The sequence below is a fragment of the Mytilus galloprovincialis genome, chromosome 6, assembly GCF_965363235.1.
Source record: "Mytilus galloprovincialis chromosome 6, xbMytGall1.hap1.1, whole genome shotgun sequence".
In the NCBI taxonomy this organism is placed as follows: Eukaryota; Metazoa; Mollusca; class Bivalvia; order Mytilida; family Mytilidae; genus Mytilus; species Mytilus galloprovincialis.
The window spans coordinates 94,899,964-94,919,614 of record NC_134843.1 but is presented as its reverse complement, the minus strand read 5'-3'; the positions used below and the strand labels follow the sequence as shown (position 1 = coordinate 94,919,614).

At 31.3% G+C, this 19,651-nt stretch overlaps 1 protein-coding gene across 2 annotated transcripts; it reads left to right on the top strand.

Annotated features, from left to right (window-relative positions):
* The first annotated feature begins 4,615 nt into the window (after positions 1–4,615).
* On the top strand, positions 4,616–19,396 carry LOC143080779 (docking protein 4-like). Of its 2 annotated transcripts, none has more exons than XM_076256807.1 (7): positions 4,616–4,822; positions 8,485–8,613; positions 9,563–9,791; positions 10,384–10,452; positions 11,228–11,423; positions 13,991–14,130; positions 15,171–19,396. In XM_076256807.1, exons 2-7 carry the CDS (start codon positions 8,536–8,538, stop codon positions 15,200–15,202), a joined length of 744 nt encoding a protein of 247 aa, XP_076112922.1. In that variant the 5' UTR covers positions 4,616–4,822; positions 8,485–8,535; the 3' UTR covers positions 15,203–19,396. The 2 variants fall into 2 exon arrangements, with proteins under 2 accessions (XP_076112922.1, XP_076112923.1); XM_076256808.1 differs by having other exon boundaries at positions 4,625–4,758.
* The last annotated feature ends 255 nt before the right edge of the window (positions 19,397–19,651 follow it).

Below are 19,651 nucleotides of genomic sequence, written 5' to 3'. Positions count from 1 at the left end.
TGGAGATTAAGTATAGCGTTTGAGATGCAGTTTTGCACAGAAGCTTTAACGTCAATAATGTTGTAATTGACATCTCCAGGGCTAGAATTTATTTATTTATTTATTTATGTGTAACATATTTGTTTTTCGTTCATTTTTTTTTTTATATATTAATAAGGCCGTTAGTTTTCTCGTTACAATTGTTTTACATTGTCATTTCGGGGCCTTTTATAGCTGTCTATGCAGTATTGGCTTTGCTTATATTTGAAGGCCGTACGGCGACCTCTAGTTGTTACTTTATGTGTCATTTTGGTCTCTTGTGGAGAGTTGTATCATTGGCAATCGTACCACAGAAAGAACATTGATAATAACACGGATACATACAAATTGAAAACAAATCGCGTAAGAAAAAGCAATTATTGGTATGTTAGTTTTCTTTAGTATCATGAATATTTTTGGCTCAACTTCTTAATCATAATCAGGCAAAATTATTGGCTTTTTATTCTGACATTTTTTTTTTATTCCTCTTCCATCCCATTTTTCGGCATATTACACGTCCGTTTTATTTGGTCATTCCATCGCGGACTCCTAACAGATGCAAATTTTGTAAATGAAAAACTTTTATTTATCCTTTCGGCGTTCGTTCGAGCTATCTGGTAAGGTGTGACCACAGTTTTTAGCAGATATCGCATGCTTAGCATAGACACACACATTTTTTTTTTAGAATTTAAGTTGACCAGGCTAGAGTTCAAACTAACTATCTTCCACAATTTAGCTACGTCGAATCCAGTTTTAAATATTTAAAAAGAAAACTGAATTAATATTCAGAAATGGATAATCATTAAATTCATTCATTTCATCAAAAGTTATTTTCATTTGAAATAGATAATTGCAAAGGAGATGTACAGCCTATACATACAATGGAGATTACCTCTAACTGTCATATAAATCTGAAGGAGAACTGTTCTAGCGGACAAATGTGGAACTATCTCCTGACACTTTTAAGACAGTTCTAGCTAGAACAGTTCTAACCAAGAACTGATTTGGTCATTGGTAAGTTCTACCTAGAACTGATTTACACAGTTCAACCTGGAACTGATCCTGACAGTTCCACGGCTCAAAAGATCTACGACTAGAACAGAACTGCAACCTGATTTCGCCACGAACGCATCACGATTGTTTTGAACATGTTTAAAGTTTGCTACTCTCAACACAATCACCAAGACCTCATCAAGACCGTAACACGACCATACTGCACTACGATCGTCAACAGCATTATTTATTTAGAGATCGTAGTGCGATCACGGCCTAGTGTGACGGGGCCCGGGTTATAATATAAATGTTGCTGAATACTACCAAATATTAAGGATGTGCCCTGAATGCAGTTGTGAACAAACATCTAAGTTTTAATTATTTCAATACAACACCTGTGATTACACTATTAAGTTGAACGTCACTTATAAGATCTTATAATACTTACAAAGCAATTTTAAAATCGAATCATATTTTTTTTGTGGTAAGTATTATAATGACAAAAATGACATCTTTTACTCACATTTAAATGATCACCACCTGAAGTAATGTGTACGAAAAAATAAACCTAGAAAAGGGGTCCTGTTCGATTGTTTAGTTTTTAACTATTTTATTTCTTTATAAATGTACGCATTTTCGGCATTAAATAATGTCTTAGGAATCGAATTCATCCAAGTCATATTAATAAATAACCATTGTAAAATAATCTTATTTATATTTGTAAGGCATGCATTTTTCTATCGGCAATGCTTAAAATTGTATCTGTATTTAGATTTTATGTTACCACAGACAGAAAACATGAATCAGGTTAACCGTAATAAAAGGTAAACTCGAATAGTACAACGCAACCAGAAAGTCTCAACATTGTGACAGAAAGACTCAACCACTACCTTTATATCTCAACCATTTATATTTTTTTATTTTTCTGCTCAGAGTAGGCTTGACAAACAAATATTTGTGCTATTTACAGACGTGGTTATCGTAAAGCCTAAAAAAAACCACAAATAATTGACATATTTTCTTGCTAAGTCATTAATATCATAGCAGTTCTATCGGATTTAAAGAATGTACACATTATAATCCGTAGGAGAAAAGTGATTGTGACTTCAATTGAAAATATATTAAACCCAGCAGGGCCGTAACTAGCCTCTTTTAAAAGTGAGGCAAAATGTTCGCCGAGCGTAGCGAGGCGAAAACATTTTGGCGAGGGGTCGGGGGTGGCGCTGAAGGCCCCCAGACGCTCTGAGAAAAATAATGCAAAAACGTGTATTCTGAGCAATATTTTGACAATATTCTGGTCTCATAGCAATAACAACCAGGTGCTCCGCAGGGCGCAGCTTTATACGACCCCAGTGGTTGAACCCTGAACAGTTCGGGAAATTTGGTCACAATATTCAAGCTTGATTCTGTCTGAATTTGGATTGTCATCTTTGACATAATAAAGGTTTTTGTCACAAAATTAATGTGGTCAAAGATTTAACAAATCTATTGCACAATACTGTGCAATTGAAGATTTCTTCTTGAAACTTTTCAAAATTCGAAATTTAAAAAAATTTGAAAAAAAGGAAGCTCTTCAAAAAATGGTAAACAAAAAATCCCCCCCCCCCCCCCCCCCGATTTTTGAAACCCCCTTGGAGCAATAACCCTTAAACTCAATCCCATGCTTTCCATTGCAGTATTGAACCTTGTAGTACAATTTCAGAGAGATCCATACACTTAAACACAAGTTATTGTCATGATTGTTTGGAAACTAGAAACATGCTTCTTTTTTTACCCTAATTCCTACATATTTTGGGCAATTAACCCAAAACTTAATCCCAGCCTCCCCTTTGTTATATGGTACATTGTGGTACAATTTCAGAGAGATCCATACAATTACACATAAGTTATTGTCTTGAAACTAGAAAAATGCTTGTTACGACCCAACCTTCCTTTTGTGGTATTGAAACTTCTGAAACAATTTCAAGAAGATCTATTCACTTAAACTAAAGTTATAATTATCCGGAAACAAATGTGTCTTCGGACGACGACGACGCAGACGACGCAGACGACGACATCATACCATTATACGATCCCAAAATATTTTTGGGGTCGTATAAAAATTCATTGTATTTTAAGATTTTTAGGTTTTAGGGATAACATTAAAAAAAGATCGATATATATATATGATGGATAAAGCAAAAATCGTAATTAATACCGAATCTGTCTGTCTGTTCTTGTCTTGTATTGTACTTAGACTTTGGTGATTTTTTTATGACTAGATTTAGATATAGTGACAGTGCAGTATTATACTTTAAGTACTAGTACTGTTAAAGTCGACACTAGGGACCATCTTGACCTTGTTTTACGATATTAATGATTCTTTTATTGTTGGAGACTATCAAGATGAAAAACAGGAATTAAACTTTAACAATTGATCATTCGTATTTTTCTATACATTGACTTTGTGTGCGATTAGGTTCCGTGCACGTGTACTCAATATTCCTTTTTTTCTGTTAAAAGAGTCTGAACATGACTTAATACAAGGGTAACCCTTCAATGTAAAAGGTCATATGGCAATACATTGTTGTTGGTTTTTTTCAGTTTCTTTTTTGATACGTGGAATTGGTGAACATATTTCAATTTAAACCATGTCAGCCTTCTAGTTTTATCTACGAAAAAAGCCAGTTTTGTTCTCTTTGATATCAAGTTCAAATCTCCATGCAGAAACGACGATTCATTTCTGTGTCTTGTAGCATCGTATATTGAATATTCTTAAAATATTTTCTCGCACATTGTCTGGGCATCGGTTGGCATGCAACATTGCAAAACCACACGTTTACAAATGAAAATCAACACTCAGACTATAGTCATTAAGTAGGACAAAATATTAACAAAAGACAAACCCGGGACATAGACGTACAAACAATAGACCATCAACTCTGATAACTAAAAGTAAAATAGAAACATGGATCACGAAAAACATGAAGGGGCTTTACCAGAGAGTGAAGAGAACTGGCTTCTTGCAAGACACTTTCCGTCAAAACAATTTGACAATCTTTTTGTTTCAGTTTTTTTTTTTTTTTGGAAATTTCTAACATGAGGCATTTGCCTCATTTGCCTCAATGTAGTTACGGCCCTGCCCAGAAGAGACATATAAGTTACAATTATTATTTATCTATGGCATGACATTCTCCGATTTTACAAAAAAGTCATTGATTTTCAGCAAATCGACGAAAATTCGACCTACCCTGTGTTTATTTTGAATATTTTGAACCAGAAAAGCTCAACAGGAAGTGCCAGAATACTTTTTTCCGTCTCAACCATTTGGTTGAGATTAGATGGTTTACCAGGCGTGTGACAGCTAGTTCAAAGCAACTGACAATCAATAAAAAAAATCATGCCGTATGATCTAAGACAAAATTATCAATCAGTACACATCCAACATCCAAAGGATTTAGTGTAAAGATGTGTTTTTTTTCTTTTTGTTAGGGACTTTTTGTCTGTAATTTTTTGATCTGCGACTTGAAGTTTCTCTCTCTCATTTGATCAAGATCCAAATATACCCAAGAAAATAAATCGGTAAAAAAAATCCGCATTTCCGAAATTGTTTTTAAAATTCGTCACACCGGAAGTAACAACCGGATTTTTTTTAACAAGTAAAAGTTTCAAACTCTCAAAATACATTGTATTTTATATAGTAGGGAAAGTAAAGATAATTTACAGTTCTCTTTTTTAAATCTCCAAGATACAGTATTGTAAGCTGAGGTACAGTAAACTTAATTTCATAGAATTGGACGGTTCATAATCACAATGAATCATTGGGACGAAGGTAAACTATCTTCTATTCTGTACTGTACATGTCATATTTTCTTCCGTTTTGGAACATAAAGGAATTTATTGTAGGACAATAAATTATTTACATGTGTACACTTTATAAAGGTTATCCATAAGTCCTCACATAAATAAAAAAACCCACTACCTTCTACTTTTACTTCTACCAGATAATGAGATAATGGTCACAATCAACAAATTGAATATTTTGGAATGACTTTAAAGTCTTTAGTGCACATACATGTACATGTAGGTGAATATTACAGTATCAGGTCTTTTCAAATTGTAAATCATGAAAAGGATTTACAATAAAATTGTGAATGGAAATGGGGAATGTGCCAAAGAGACAACAACCCGACCATAGAAAAAAACAACAGCAGAAGTTCACCAACAGGTCTTCAATGTAGCGAGAAATTCCTGCACCCAGAGGCGTCCTTCAACTGGCCCCTAAACAAATATATACTAGTTCAGTGATAATGAACGCCATACTAATTTCCAAATTGTACACAAGAAACTAAAATTAAAATAATACAAGACTAACAAAGGCCAGAGGCTCCTAAACATGTTTGTGAGATCTCAACCCTCCCCTATACCTCTAGCCAATGTAGAAAAGTAAATACATAACAATACGACAATAACAATTCAGTTCAAAAGAAGTCCGAGTCTGATGTCAGAAGATGTAACCAAAGAAAATAAACAAAATGACAATAATACATATAAAATAACAACAGACTATTAGCAGTTAACTGACATGCCAGCTCCAGACTTCAATTAAACTGACTGAAAGATTATGATTTCATCATATGAACATCAGGCACAATCCTTCCCGTTAGGGGTTTAGTATCATACCATCATAACATATATGAGAAGAACATAACCCGTGTCATGCCAACAACTGGTTTTTGAATAAATGTGTTTAGTTCCGATGCAAAGACCCTATAAGTGAATCAATATTAACGCCAAAATATGCAATCTTTAATGACCTGACAACAGTATCGTAACTATATCCCTTCTTAATAAGTTTATTCAAAGGTTTTGTTAGTTTTTGAGGTGAATACTGACACCTTTGTGCTTTATAAAGAATATTTCCATAAAAAATTGGATGTGAAATACCTGAACGTATAAGAAGTCTGCATGTTGAGCTATATTTACGAATGATGTCCTTATACCGATGATAAAATTTAGTAAATGTTTTGACTAGTTTGTGATATCGAAAACCCTGGTGTAATAATTTTTCAGTAATACATAAATTTCTCACGTTAAAATCTAAAACATTGTTACATACACGAGCGAATCGTACAAGTTGAGATATATAAACACCGTAAGATTGTGACAAGAGAACGTCACCATCTAAAAATGGATAATTAACGATAGGAAATGAAAAATCATCTCTTTTATCATAAATTTTAGTATTCAGCTTTCCGTTAGTGATATAGATATCAAGATCGAGGAAAGGGCAGTGGTCATTGTTAGTATTAGCTTTATTTACAGTAAGTTCAACAGGATAAATTTCTTTAATATACATACTGAAGTCGTCATTATTGAGAGCCAAGATATCATCCAAATATCTAAAAGTATTATTAAATTTGTTTATCAGATGTTGTTTCGATAAATTTATTTATTATCATACTCTGAGACTATTATAACACACATGTTATAGTACAGTCAGAGCTCAGACATAAACAAGTCCATTTTTTATGCCCCACCTACGATACCACCTACGATAGTAGAGGGGCATTATGTTTTCTGGTCTGTGCGTCCGTCTGTTCGTCCGTTCGTTCGTCCGTCTGTCCCGCTTCAGGTTAAAGTTTTTGGTCAAGGTAGTTTTTGATGAATTTGAAGTCCAATCAACTTGAAACTTAGTACACATGTTCCTTATGATATGATCTTTCTAATTTTAAAGCCAAATTAAACTATTGACCCCAATTTCACGGTCCACTGAACATAGAAAATGAAAGTGCATGTTTCAGGTTAAAGTTTTTGGTCAAGGTAGTTTTTGATGAAGTTTAAGTCCAATCAACTTGAAACTAAGTACACATGTTCCCTATGATATTATCTTTCTAATTTTAATGCCTAATTATATTTTTTATCCAATTTCACGGTCCATTGAACATGGAAAATGATAGTGGGAGTGGGGCATCCGTGTACTTTGGACACATTCTTGTTGTTTTTGACTTAAAGAAGTCAAAACATGTTTTTACTATAAAAATGTGTTTTCAATTTTAGACTTATTCAAGTCAGAAAATGGCAGGCTTGTTTATGTCTATTTATGTTGATGAAAAAACTTAATTTTACTTGTTGGCCAAAGAACACTACATTTTTTGTACCTATGCCAGCAAAAATCTGTCTGAGAGTTCACAAGGACTTGAGCTATCTATATTTAATCTATCTAATTGAATATCCTTACTAAACACAGATGTTTTACCTCATTAAGTGTGGTTCCAGGTGGTAGCATTGTAAGGTTAATTAACATTATCTCCGATTTTTTAGACTCTCATTCTTATTCATTTCTTTAGAAGACAAAGCATTTGTCTTTCAATGTTGTTATTACATGTATTTGATTTAGATGCATGACCTCTTTATAAATAAGCGTGGGTCTTGAAGTTAACCAATTTTGAGAACTTATCCACTTGCAGGAGTCGACATATGCAACTTTTTGATTCTGGACAATTATTTCTTGCTAAACAATATTTGACTTATTAAAGTCGTATTTTGTCTTGCATTAAAGGGAGACAAATCCTAAAACTTACAAATTTAGACCTCTATGAGTCAAAAGCAGATTCAGACTTATTTGTGTCTGAGCTCTGACTGTAGTAGTCTCTTATACCCCATGCATTGACTGAATAGAATTATTTGGTTTACACTAAACATCAATAAAGATAAATACATTGTTATTCACTATTCTTCAATGCAAATCAAAGGGACAATAATAAATTGGTTGCAGCAATACAAATATTCCGCGATCTTTTCAACAAACTGTTATAATAAACACTATATGCAAAATACATATTTGTACATGGACAGCATGCTGGCATGACTTTTTCAATTTTTTTACAATACATTGACTGTATAACAAAATGTCTGGTAAAATTGTCTTGACTGCAATCATTACAATGGTAATATAATTTGTAATAGTACATGTATAGTCATAATTATAATAGTATGCACAACTGATGCATTTTTAAAAGAACAAGACTAATTATCATATGATCATAATCATGAGTTAAATATTGGCATGATTGGTGGATTCGAATTCTGCAATTTCTGCTTAAAAATAAACACTTTCATTTAAACATATTATGATGTTTACATCTATCAAAAACTTTACTTTACATCAACATGATCAACTACCTGACACATAATTAGACACAAGAAGATCAAAATAACCAAGATAATGAACACAGAATTGAATGAAGAATGTATCATGTGTGTATATACATGTATATACAACAAAAATTGACATTGTATTTAAAATAAATGTTCTAGATAACTTTATTCTGACACAATAAATTGAATTATACATTGTACACATGTTATTATAATCGGGAGTTTTTTTTGTCAGATTTTGATTTGCATATTTTCACCACTGTTCATCATGTTCATTCTGTTTAACATGTTTACTTCAAATATAATTAGACAATTGTTTCTTTGCTTTTGTAGATATGTAGTTACATAAGTGTTGGGCATTCAGTAAACAGTATTGACTGGAAGATGGCAGATCCTCAATATGATAAAACTATGATCAAGAAAGGAAATGTCAGGGTTAAGGGACGAATACCTATAGGCAAGGTATGTCAGGGTAAAGGGACAAATAACTATAGGCAAGGTTTGTCATAGGCAAGGTATGTCAGGGTAAAGGGACAAATACCTATAGGCAAGGTGTGTCAGGGTAATAGGATGAATATGTATAGGCAATGTTTATTAGATTTAAGGGTTACCTTGTCTGAAGCCAAAGTACATGTATTTTGAAATGAAGTGAAGCATAACCTAGTGGCCAGATGTGTTAGGGTACATTTTGTAATTGGTATTTTTTCTAGAAGCAGGCTATTTGATCATAATGAGAGTGAACAGCTTTTTTTTAAAATATATATACACCTTGCCTATAGGTATTTGTCCCTTTACCCTGACATACCTTGCCTATGACAAACCTTGCCTATAGTTATTTGTCCCTTAATAATGCATTGTAATGCATTGGCTTTATGAAAATAAAGATATATATATATATATATATATATATATATATATATATATATATATATATATATATATATATCTTTATTTTCATAAAGCCAATGCATTACATGGATACAGAGATAACAAATACAACAATAAAAATTTACAATATGCACAAAACTTGTGAGAGAGTTTGTATAAGTTTATAAAGGTTAGTTTGGGTGAAGAAAAGCATTTTAGCTCAACTGATCAACCAAATAGTAATGTGACCTATTGTCATTACATGTTTGTACTGTGCAACTATTGTTTGTCATATTCTAACTAAAACAAAAGGACATAAATTCATGAATAAAGATTTAACAAGTACAGACATATTATATTGAGCATGGCCTTATTATGATTTCATCTCAGAATTATCTATTCATATTGTTTCAGTATTGCCACTGTTTTCATGCTGTTCTTGATCATATCTATAAAATGTCAGACACTTTTAATACTGCACTGTAATACACTTATAGTCTTAAATATATAACAAATTATTTTACTTTATTAATATATTTTTCAGTCCTGGAAGAAAAAAATGTTAGTGTTATATGGTCCTTCCAGTAATGGAGCTGCACGACTCGTCAAGTATTCAGGAGAGCAGGCATTTGCAGAGGATGAGCCTTCATCACAGATTCCACTCAAAGATGTTGGTAGTGCTCTGAGATGTAAAATGTCAGAAGGGTCCCATGGAGATGGCATTACTTTACATATGTCTGATCGAAGCATTAAACAGTTCCTTTGTGATACAGGTTATTATATACTCAGACTTCAGTTGTCATATGATAAAGATTTTTATAACTCACTGTATGATACTTAACTTTAAACAACCTATTTGATAATTAAAAGGTTATTGTGCAAATATGAATAAACTAAACGGTGAATTAAGAGGTATGATGGAGCCATTTTTAGGTCTTGATTTCTTACTGGTTTGCACATATTGAAAGGCCAAACTTGTGGTATTACTTTTTCTGTGTAGCACTTGAAACATCCTAAATCAGTTAATACGGAATGAAAAGAATTTTTAACATTTTTGTTTTGTCTAAACAAAATTTTATATCATTACAGAACTTAACATACTTATGATAACAGCTTTATACCAACATGAACAAGCTTAGTGTAGAGAGCATGAATCTATTTCATATTCCATAAAAAAAATAACGAAAACTGAGAAGTATTTAACATGTTACGTCACAGAACTTAACTTGCATTCATTTTGCAGAAATATTTCATGTTATCTTAAGAGACTAAACAATTTTTATTTACTAGTATATTTGCCATTATGCCATATCTTTTTGTTCAACATAGCTCAATATATTTACCTAAAGCTTTTATTGATTATAGAATTAGAATCTACAGAATGGTTAACCGCCATACAGACAGAATTGACCAGAAATGATAATCTGCCTTCAGGTCAGTATGTACATTAATGTTCACCGATTGTTTCTGTTATTTCTTCTGAAAATTAAAAAAAACACAGAAATGAAAGAAAAAAAAAGTACAATTAAACTTTCTAAAATAAAATGGTCTTTCAAATTTATTGTTCTGTTTTTCAGGCATTATTATTTTTGAAATAGTGGAAATGATTTTTTTCTTTCTGTATTTACACCACTCTCAGGAATTAAAAAGAAAAATGGGTATTCTTTCTTATTTTCTTGCTACTGTGGATTCAGTATTATTAGTTGGATACTATTTATTGTTGATTTTATGGGAATAAATCAACCATGAGATCAAATGTTTAACAAATCACATGTACAATTTTTGTCATGGACTATCAAAACAACAAAATCAAGAATCCACAATGTTTCTACATCCACAAAAATGAATGAATCCACACTTATGATTTTTCTGCCATCCACAAAAATAAATTAAATCACAGTATCTACAAAGTAAAGTAAAATGTTGTAAAATTCAGTTGATTTTCAAGTACAATGTAATTTCCAGCTTAATTATCTCCCCTGAATTGGTTGTGAATTGGCAAAAATATCAATCATGGCAAAATCCCATAATTTAAAAAACATTATAAATTGATACAGACTTAAAAGTAATACTTGAAGTATAATCTGAACTTAAAACATTTCAACTAACAAACCTGATTAAAATTTTGATTTGTTAGTAGATGAACAAACTTCAAAACATGAGATTGCAATACAATATTATCACATTAAAATATTTATCTACATTGCAGGCATGTTCCGAGTCTTTCTTTTACCGTGTGCCACATTGAATGACAGTGGAGAGTGTATATTATATGTGACTTCAGATTGTGTATATATTTATGATAATGAACAGAAAAATAAACAAATAACAGCCTGTGATATCACTCATATACGAAGATATGGTGCAGATAGCAAAAGGAAACAATTTCTTATAGAAGCTGGAAGGTAAACTATTTTATTTTAGAATGCTTAATGATTTCTTTGGGTTTAAACTGAACACCCGTATTTATAAGAATGATATTGTCACAAATTTTGATCTTTGTATCTATGATGAGTTTATTTACATTTTGTATACTTCAGTGTTTCGGGAAATGTAATTTTAAACAGATTCTTGGGTCAAGCGGCACAGATTTCCTAAAAAATTATTGGGTGTTTGTTTATGAGCTCCTTTTAGTGCATTATATCCCCTAATCTTGTGGCTTAGGAGATATAAAACACTGACGGGGAATATTTATCAATTATGGACTTTTAACGAGGTCAATACATGAACCTTATATATGTTATTGAGAATATCATTTTTTTATGCCCCACCTTCAATAGAAGAGGGGCATTATGTTTTCTGGTCTGTGTGTTGTCCATCTGTTCATTTGTCTGTTCGTCTGTCTGTTCATCTATTCGTCAGTCTTTCCCGCTCTAGGCTTAGGGCATTATGTTTTCTGGTCTGTGCATCCGTCTGTTCGTCTGTCCGTTCTTCCTCTTGATCTGTCTGTCCCGCTTTAGGTTAAGATTTTGGTCAAGGTAGTTTTTGATGAACCTGAAGTCCAATCAACTTGAAAATTAGTACACTTGTTGCTGATTATATGATTTTTCTAATTTCAGAGCCAAATTAGGCTTTTGACTCAAATTACACGATCCACTGAACATAGAAAATATAAGTGCAAGTTTCAGGTTAAAGTTTTTGGTCAAGGTAGTTTTTGTTAAAGCTGAAGTCCAATCAACTTAAAACTTAGTACACTTGTTGCTTATGATATTATCTTCCTAATTTTGAAGCCAAATTAGACTTTTGACCCCAATTTCACGGTCCACTGACCATAGAAAATGAAAGTGCAAGCTGCAGGTTAAAGTTTTTGGTCAAGGTAGTTTTTGAAGAAGCTGAAGTCCAATCAACTTGAAACTGAGTACACTTGTTGCTTATGATATGATCTTTCTATTTTCTAATTTTAAAGCCAAATTAGACTTTTGACCCCAATTTCACGGTCCACTGAACATAGAAAATGAAAGTGCAAGCTTCAGGTTAAAGTTTTTGGTCAAGGTAGTTTTTGATGAAGCTGAAGTCCAATCAACTTATAACTTAGTACACTTGTGGCTTATGATATGATCTTTTTAATTTTAAAGCCAAATTAGACTTTTGACCCCAAGTTCATGATCCACTTAACATAGAAAATGAAAGTGCAAGTTTCAGGTTAAAGTTTTTAGTCAAGGTAATTTTTGATGAAGTTAACTTTAAGTCCAATCAACTTGAAACTTAGTTCACATGTTCCTTATGGTATGATCTTTCTAGTTTTAATGCCAAATTATTTTTTTTTTAACCCAATTTCACAGTCCATTTAACATGGAAAATGATAGGGCGAGTGAGGCATCTGTGTACTTTAGACACATTCACCTTCAAAGCTTGTTGCTTTAGCATTCTTATATTTTTATGCCCCACCTACGATAGTAGAGGGGCATTATGTTTTCTGGTCTGTGCGTCCGTTCGTTCGTTCGTCCGTCTGTTCGTTCGTCCGTTCGTTCGTCCGTCTGTCCCGCTTCAGGTTAAAGTTTTTGGTCAAGGTAGTTTTTGATGAAGTTGAAGTCCAATCAACTTGAAACTTAGTACACATGTTCCTTATGATATGATCTTTCTAATTTTAAAGCCAAATTAAACTTTTGACCCCAATTTCACGGTCCACTGAACATAGAAAATGAAAGTGCATGTTTCAGGTTAAAGTTTTTGGTCAAGGTAGTTTTTGATGAAGTTGAAGTCCAATCAACTTGAAACTTAGTACAAATGTTTCCTATGATATTATCTTTCTAATTTTAATGCCTAATTATATTTTTTATCCAATTTCACGGTCCATTGAACATGGAAAATGATAGTGGGAGTGGGGCATCCGTGTACTTTGGACACATTCTTGTTATTGTCTGCATTTAACATAAAACTCTTAAGATCTCCTGATGAACTTGCAAATTTTCCTTTATGATGCAGCGCTTCCTCCGTGGTTGTTATGTGTGACGTCATAAATCTAAATTTAGGAACATTTACATATTGACCACCAATATACGTATTAATAGAAACATAGCCATGATAGCGTCAATTTATGCAAAAATAGAAACAAGGTGTCAGATAAGTAAAATAACATTTGAAACATATGATTGTCATATCCAATGAAAACAGTAGAATGCTACACCATATGTAATACATTTGTAATATAAGCCCATATCCCCTTGTGAAGATCCCGATTAACATATACAATAATATCCCCAGCCATTGTGCATCTCGGTTTTAATTTTGTTTGCATCTTTAATCTTGATAAGCTAAAATAGATAGAGTGAAACAGCAAATTATCAGCAAGACAAGACGAAACATAGATTCAACACGGTATTGATTGAATGTTACAAATATATGTTTCATATGTCATATTGATATTAATGTATGTGTGGTTATTAATTGAAGATTTCTTTTACAGTAAGAATCCTATATATATGTCATATTGATATTATTGTATGTTTGATGGTAATAATGACTTTTACAGTAAGAATCCTACTGGAGAGGGAATCTATTTATTCAGAACAGTTTTTAACCAAGAGATTCATGATCAAATAGAAGAGGCTGCTGAAAGAATAAAGAAAAAAGTAGCAGGACGACAAAGAAGTGTTCCCACTATACCTGCAAGTAAGTCTATTCATAACACATATATATTTCTGTGAGATATGTCTGTCATTTAGTATATATAAAAAGTTGTGATATGAGTGCCAATGAGACAACTCTCCATCCAAATTACAGTTTGTAAAAAGTAAACCAAAATAGGTCAAAGTATGGCTGTCAACATAAGAGCCTAGGTTTACATGGAATAGCAAGCTACAACGGGCTCTAAAAATGACTTGGAAACACGATGGGCGAAGCGGGTTCATGGTTGCAACATGCATTTTTTTTTAAAGTTGAGTTAGTCGAATTGAACCTTTGTTTTTTCAGAGACTCTATGGTAATTCAGTATGTTATTCAAATGAAGAAAATAAACCTCTTGTTTTAAAAACTAGATTACCTCTCCTGCTTGAAGTATATTTAAAGGCCATGGATTCTAGAAATTTTGACCAAGTGCATGTCAATTGTTAAGTTCTCCCATTTTATTGCCTCTTGCACAATCATGACAATGTAGTGCAGGGACAGAGAAATACGGATCGTCCGTCTGTTTGTTTATCCGACAACTATGTTTGTCAAACTTTTTGAACAGAATAACCATAACAATTTATATTTATTCAGATTTCCAACACTGTCAAGTCAAAAATTATTGCTTGCATTTATTATTGCGATTTTGTAATTTATGACTTAAATGCAAATTAAATTTTTACGATTTAAAAAAAAAACTGATTAATTCAAGTAATATATTTCAAAATGCAAGTTTGAATTATTGCGCTTACAGGTCTATCTCATTTTTCATAATAATAAAAACCTCACAATAATTTCTGAATTTACAGTACTTTGAATTTTTTCAATATACATGTATATGTTTATGTATTTCAAAAGAACATTCTTGGCTGAAGCCGTAGGTTATGTAGCAACTTTTCACAGGGTATTTCAAAATTTGTTTGGCACTTTCAGGTGCCAAAACACAATTCTTTTATTTTGGAAGAATGGAAAAACTCTACGGTTGTCAATATGATGCATAGAGAACATGTGAGCCTCTAGTTGATATATATTTTTTTTAATTTCAGAGCAGCCTATTTATATGAACCAGAAACCCTAAAGATACATCTGAAAATTAAAAATACCATTTTAGGCCTTCACAGACATTCCTATTGGGATTTGCTCAAGATATTGATGTGGTGATTTTGTTGTTAGGACTATTCCACTATTATGGACTATTCCAATAAATATAATAGAATAGCCCTTAGTCATGTTTACAAGCATTTTTAAAAGTCTATATTTTTATATTATTAAGTTATAAAAAATGATGTAATTAGTGCTTTAGCACAATCGGTATGACTTCATTAACTGTTCATGTACATGTGTTTAAGTTAATCTGTTTAAGTTAATCTGTTGTATGCAAAGGCTTATATTTGTACTGGAACTCAGGGTCCTTGTTCAAACTATTCTCTTATTTGTTATATTAGAATGTTATAATGTTGTGGTTCTAATGTTATTAATTATATTTTTGATACAACATAAGTCATGCAAAATAGTTATCAATTTTTCCAAGCTATATCACTACTTTTCAGATTAAAAAAAAAACTTAGTATATTTTGTACAACATTATACGCATATTATTCCTGAACATTTCAAGAAATTATCAATAAGATATTCAAGTTGCAAAATCTGTTCTAAAATTATATCACTCATTTCATTGTGTGAGTAATATTCAAAATTTGGGTTATCTTCCTTAGTCCATCATTGCAATGAAACCAACTACAACAGACCCCAATTAATAATATATTGCATTCCAATATTTAATACAATCGAATGTTTAATTTTTAGTTTGCACTGTAATCTTTACCCTTCACTACTTATGACAGACACTTTAATTATGTTCATATTTAAATATGTATGTATTGTAGTGTGATTCAGTTACATTTACTCTGACAATCTGCATTAACAAAATCGTAATTTAGATGTTAAGAATATTCAAAAAATTATACAGCCATGTTAATTATAAAGCTTACCATTAGGGTAGTATTGGAGCATAATAAAAAAGAAATATATAGAATATTTTATTGTTTGCTAAAATGTAGATTATGTAACTTGTGCTTCCACCACTAATAAATGGTGTCAAAATCTCAAAGGAGTAACTTCGGTAAGGGCCATATTTATTTGGCCCCAATTATTAAGTTAATAGTTACAAGACAATAAATGTTTAAAGTTGCCTTAAAGACCTGTGAGAAAGTTAAACAGAACTGTTTTTGTCAAAGTTTAATTCTAACACGTTGATTTTTACATCTTAAATAGGTCAAGATAAGTGATTTTGGTGAAATTTGACAAAATCAGCTGGATTTCAACCAATAAGGACCAGGGACCAGAGTGCAGGCGTCAACAAACTTAATATTCAAATAAGACATGTGAAATGTCTTCACAAACATTATTTTAAAAGATTTTTGTTGTCGACGTATGCGCTCTATGTTTCCTGTCCAATAATCTATGGAAATTTACCTGCTTTCATTGATTGGTTCGTGAAAAATCAATATGAGTACAACTTGTGACGTCATAATGAAACGCAGAAACATAAAATTTTCAACAAAATGGCATATTTCCTATCTAGTCACTGTATTAGCTATAATTTATTGTGATATTGGTCAATAAATCCGAATTCGAAATTTTATGCTGAAAAAGGGGGCCATTTTAGTACCTTACCGAGCATACTCCTTTAATCAATTAATCAATCAGAAAGTGGTTTAAAAGTTGAGGCTACTTTGTGTCCAATGGTCCGTACTATAGAGTAATTATCATGATAGTTTTATACTAACAGCAACTAAGATAAAAAATAGTCTTATATTTCTGCATCTCCAGCAAGCATGTGTTTCCATTCATTTAGTTAATTGTATCATGGGGGAAAATAATGGCCATTATTATTATTATTATAGTATTTTATATAAATGACTAATCATATACAACCAATGTATTTTTATGAGATATTTGCATGTTTTTTTCATCTAAGAATATATATATCTGCTATGTAAATTTTACATTTTTTTAAAGAAATTTTGCCTATTATCCAAGAACATATTTTTTTTGCTATTTGTAAATTGTGTATCTTTAAAAAAAAAAGTGAGCAATAGCTTGTTACTTCTTTATGGATCTTACAAAAAAAAACCCAACCATAACAACAAAAAAACACCCAGTATTGTACAGATTTGTTTTGGGGATATATTTGACAAGTATTAACAAAATAAAAAATTTAACCAAGAAAAGGGGGGGAGGGTTCCGATAGCTGCGAATCACAAGAAGAATGATTTCATGGTTGTTGTGTCCCCTTTTTAAGTATGTTGTTAAACAGTATGTTAATATGCATAATGTTATGTATATATATATTTTATATGAGATTTCACATGTTACAATCTATTGATGTGTGATGTTCTGTCGTGTGATCAATCATTCTGAAGTTTTTGTTGGTAATCTTTGTTTGATAATGTTACCATACTTTTAATGTTAGTGATTCATAATGGGGCATTTATAATACATTTAAATTATATAGGGTGAACTGTTATAAAAATAATCAAATTAAAATGCATATTATACTCTGTCATTAGAAATAAAGTACAATTTAGTTATAAAAATGTTACAAGTTAGTTCCTAAGGAGTAATCTTGTCATGGCTATAGCTAAGTCCTGAATTCAGGATAAGATGATGGGATGTTGCAAGAGATTTATTGTTAAGCCTTGTATATTTTATTTTAATCTTTAAAGAGGTGTTTATAACTTATTTGTTTGACATTTTTGAAAGGGAAATAATGATGAAAGCCTTTATGAAATACTGTGCATTCATTTATTTTCGTGGATTGAGGAAAACTTGCATGTTCGTGGATATTAGATTTCAGGGTTTTCGTAAAGTCTGCATACATTCCTCTCTAAAACTTGTAATTTGTTGAACATATAAATTCATGGTTCACCTGATCCCACTAAATCCACGAAAATTGGTACCCAACGAATCCACAGTACCACATTTGTATTAATAGAGTGGCAAGAAAAGTAAGTCATGTCATCCCCTATGTGATATTTAAGTGAAGATGTTATTTAAAGATTTTAAGAAAAGGGACCAAAAACATTTTCTAATTTAAAAGATACCTATGTGTAAACTATAGTTTGAATCTTGGTTTAAGGTTTTATAGTAACTAGAGCCTTTTGTTAATTCAAAAATGAATGCATTTTTATTATTGCAGATCTATCACTTATACTGGTACACAAGTCACAAAATATGTCTAATTGAAGCTTGTACTTCGATGATTCTTTGTAAAAAAGAAAGTTTATATGTTTGTAAAGCCAGAATTTCATTTGCTATTTGCAATCATTGTATATTTGTATTGTACTTTTGTTTACAAGTCTTCCTGAAGGTTTAAAAACACTATGCAAAAAAATATGTGATTTTATCTATTATTTTGCTTGCTTGCATGGTACAGATAAAGCTGTTGATATTTTATTTGCAACGTAACTCTTATCAGAAATAGAGAAATAGTTGAGGGATACAGTCTTCTTTTAGCCTTGGTTTTTTTTAGTTAGTTAATTTTTTACTTTTGTTTATTAATGACAGTTGGATTTAAGCAAATCTTAAATCAATATTTAGCCAAGTGTTTGCATATATAACACAACACAACTAAACAGTTTTATCCAACTTTGCAATCCTAATGTTATTAACTTTTACTTTTTATTTTGATATACATAGAAGAAAAATAATATTTTGGTAGAAAAGTTTTTTTACTTGCATATTTGAAACATTTTGCAACACATAGAACATTATAATTAAGAAGTTTTTTTGTGTGTTATAAAAAAACACATAAAATGATAATAATCAGATTCAATGACAATGATACATTACACAAACATGACAAATGGCCATGCTAGAATTCATGTAAAACAATTTATTCCATTGACCTATAGTATGTTTAGTATTGTATCTTTATTTCTTGGCGCTTTTTTTTTTATAAATTATTGAGATTTTAAAGATACCGTAAACTCAGAATTTTTTTTAAATGTTTTGAATATTGCAAAAATTGTCACATAAAGGGATTTAGAAAACATCAAAAACACATTTCTTTTTATTTATATAAAGAATTTCTAGAAATTGTAATAATAAATCTCACTTTTTTGTCATTTGTTTATCAATTGCAATTATAAATGCACATTAAAAATCTGAATTTACAGTATTTACCTTGGTGAACAATGAAATTATATGCTATGTTTTAAAATTATTAATCATGTTATATATCTTTTTGGAAATAAATTTATTCATGGAAGTTTTGTTGTTCAAATTCTTGTGGCTTATTGCTATTAGATGATGGTCATTCTGATCAGAATGTCTATGGTTTTTAATTTCAAACTAAATTTGGATTTATTTTGGTAGAATTATTAATGTTTTATGGATGGTCCAGTAAAATGAGGAAAAACTTTCAAACCAGAATGAGGATCAAGTTGTACCCCATTAATGTCCAATTAAATCTTATAATAATAGAAGTGCAGAACTGTGAGTTCACTGCCTTTCAGTACCAGTC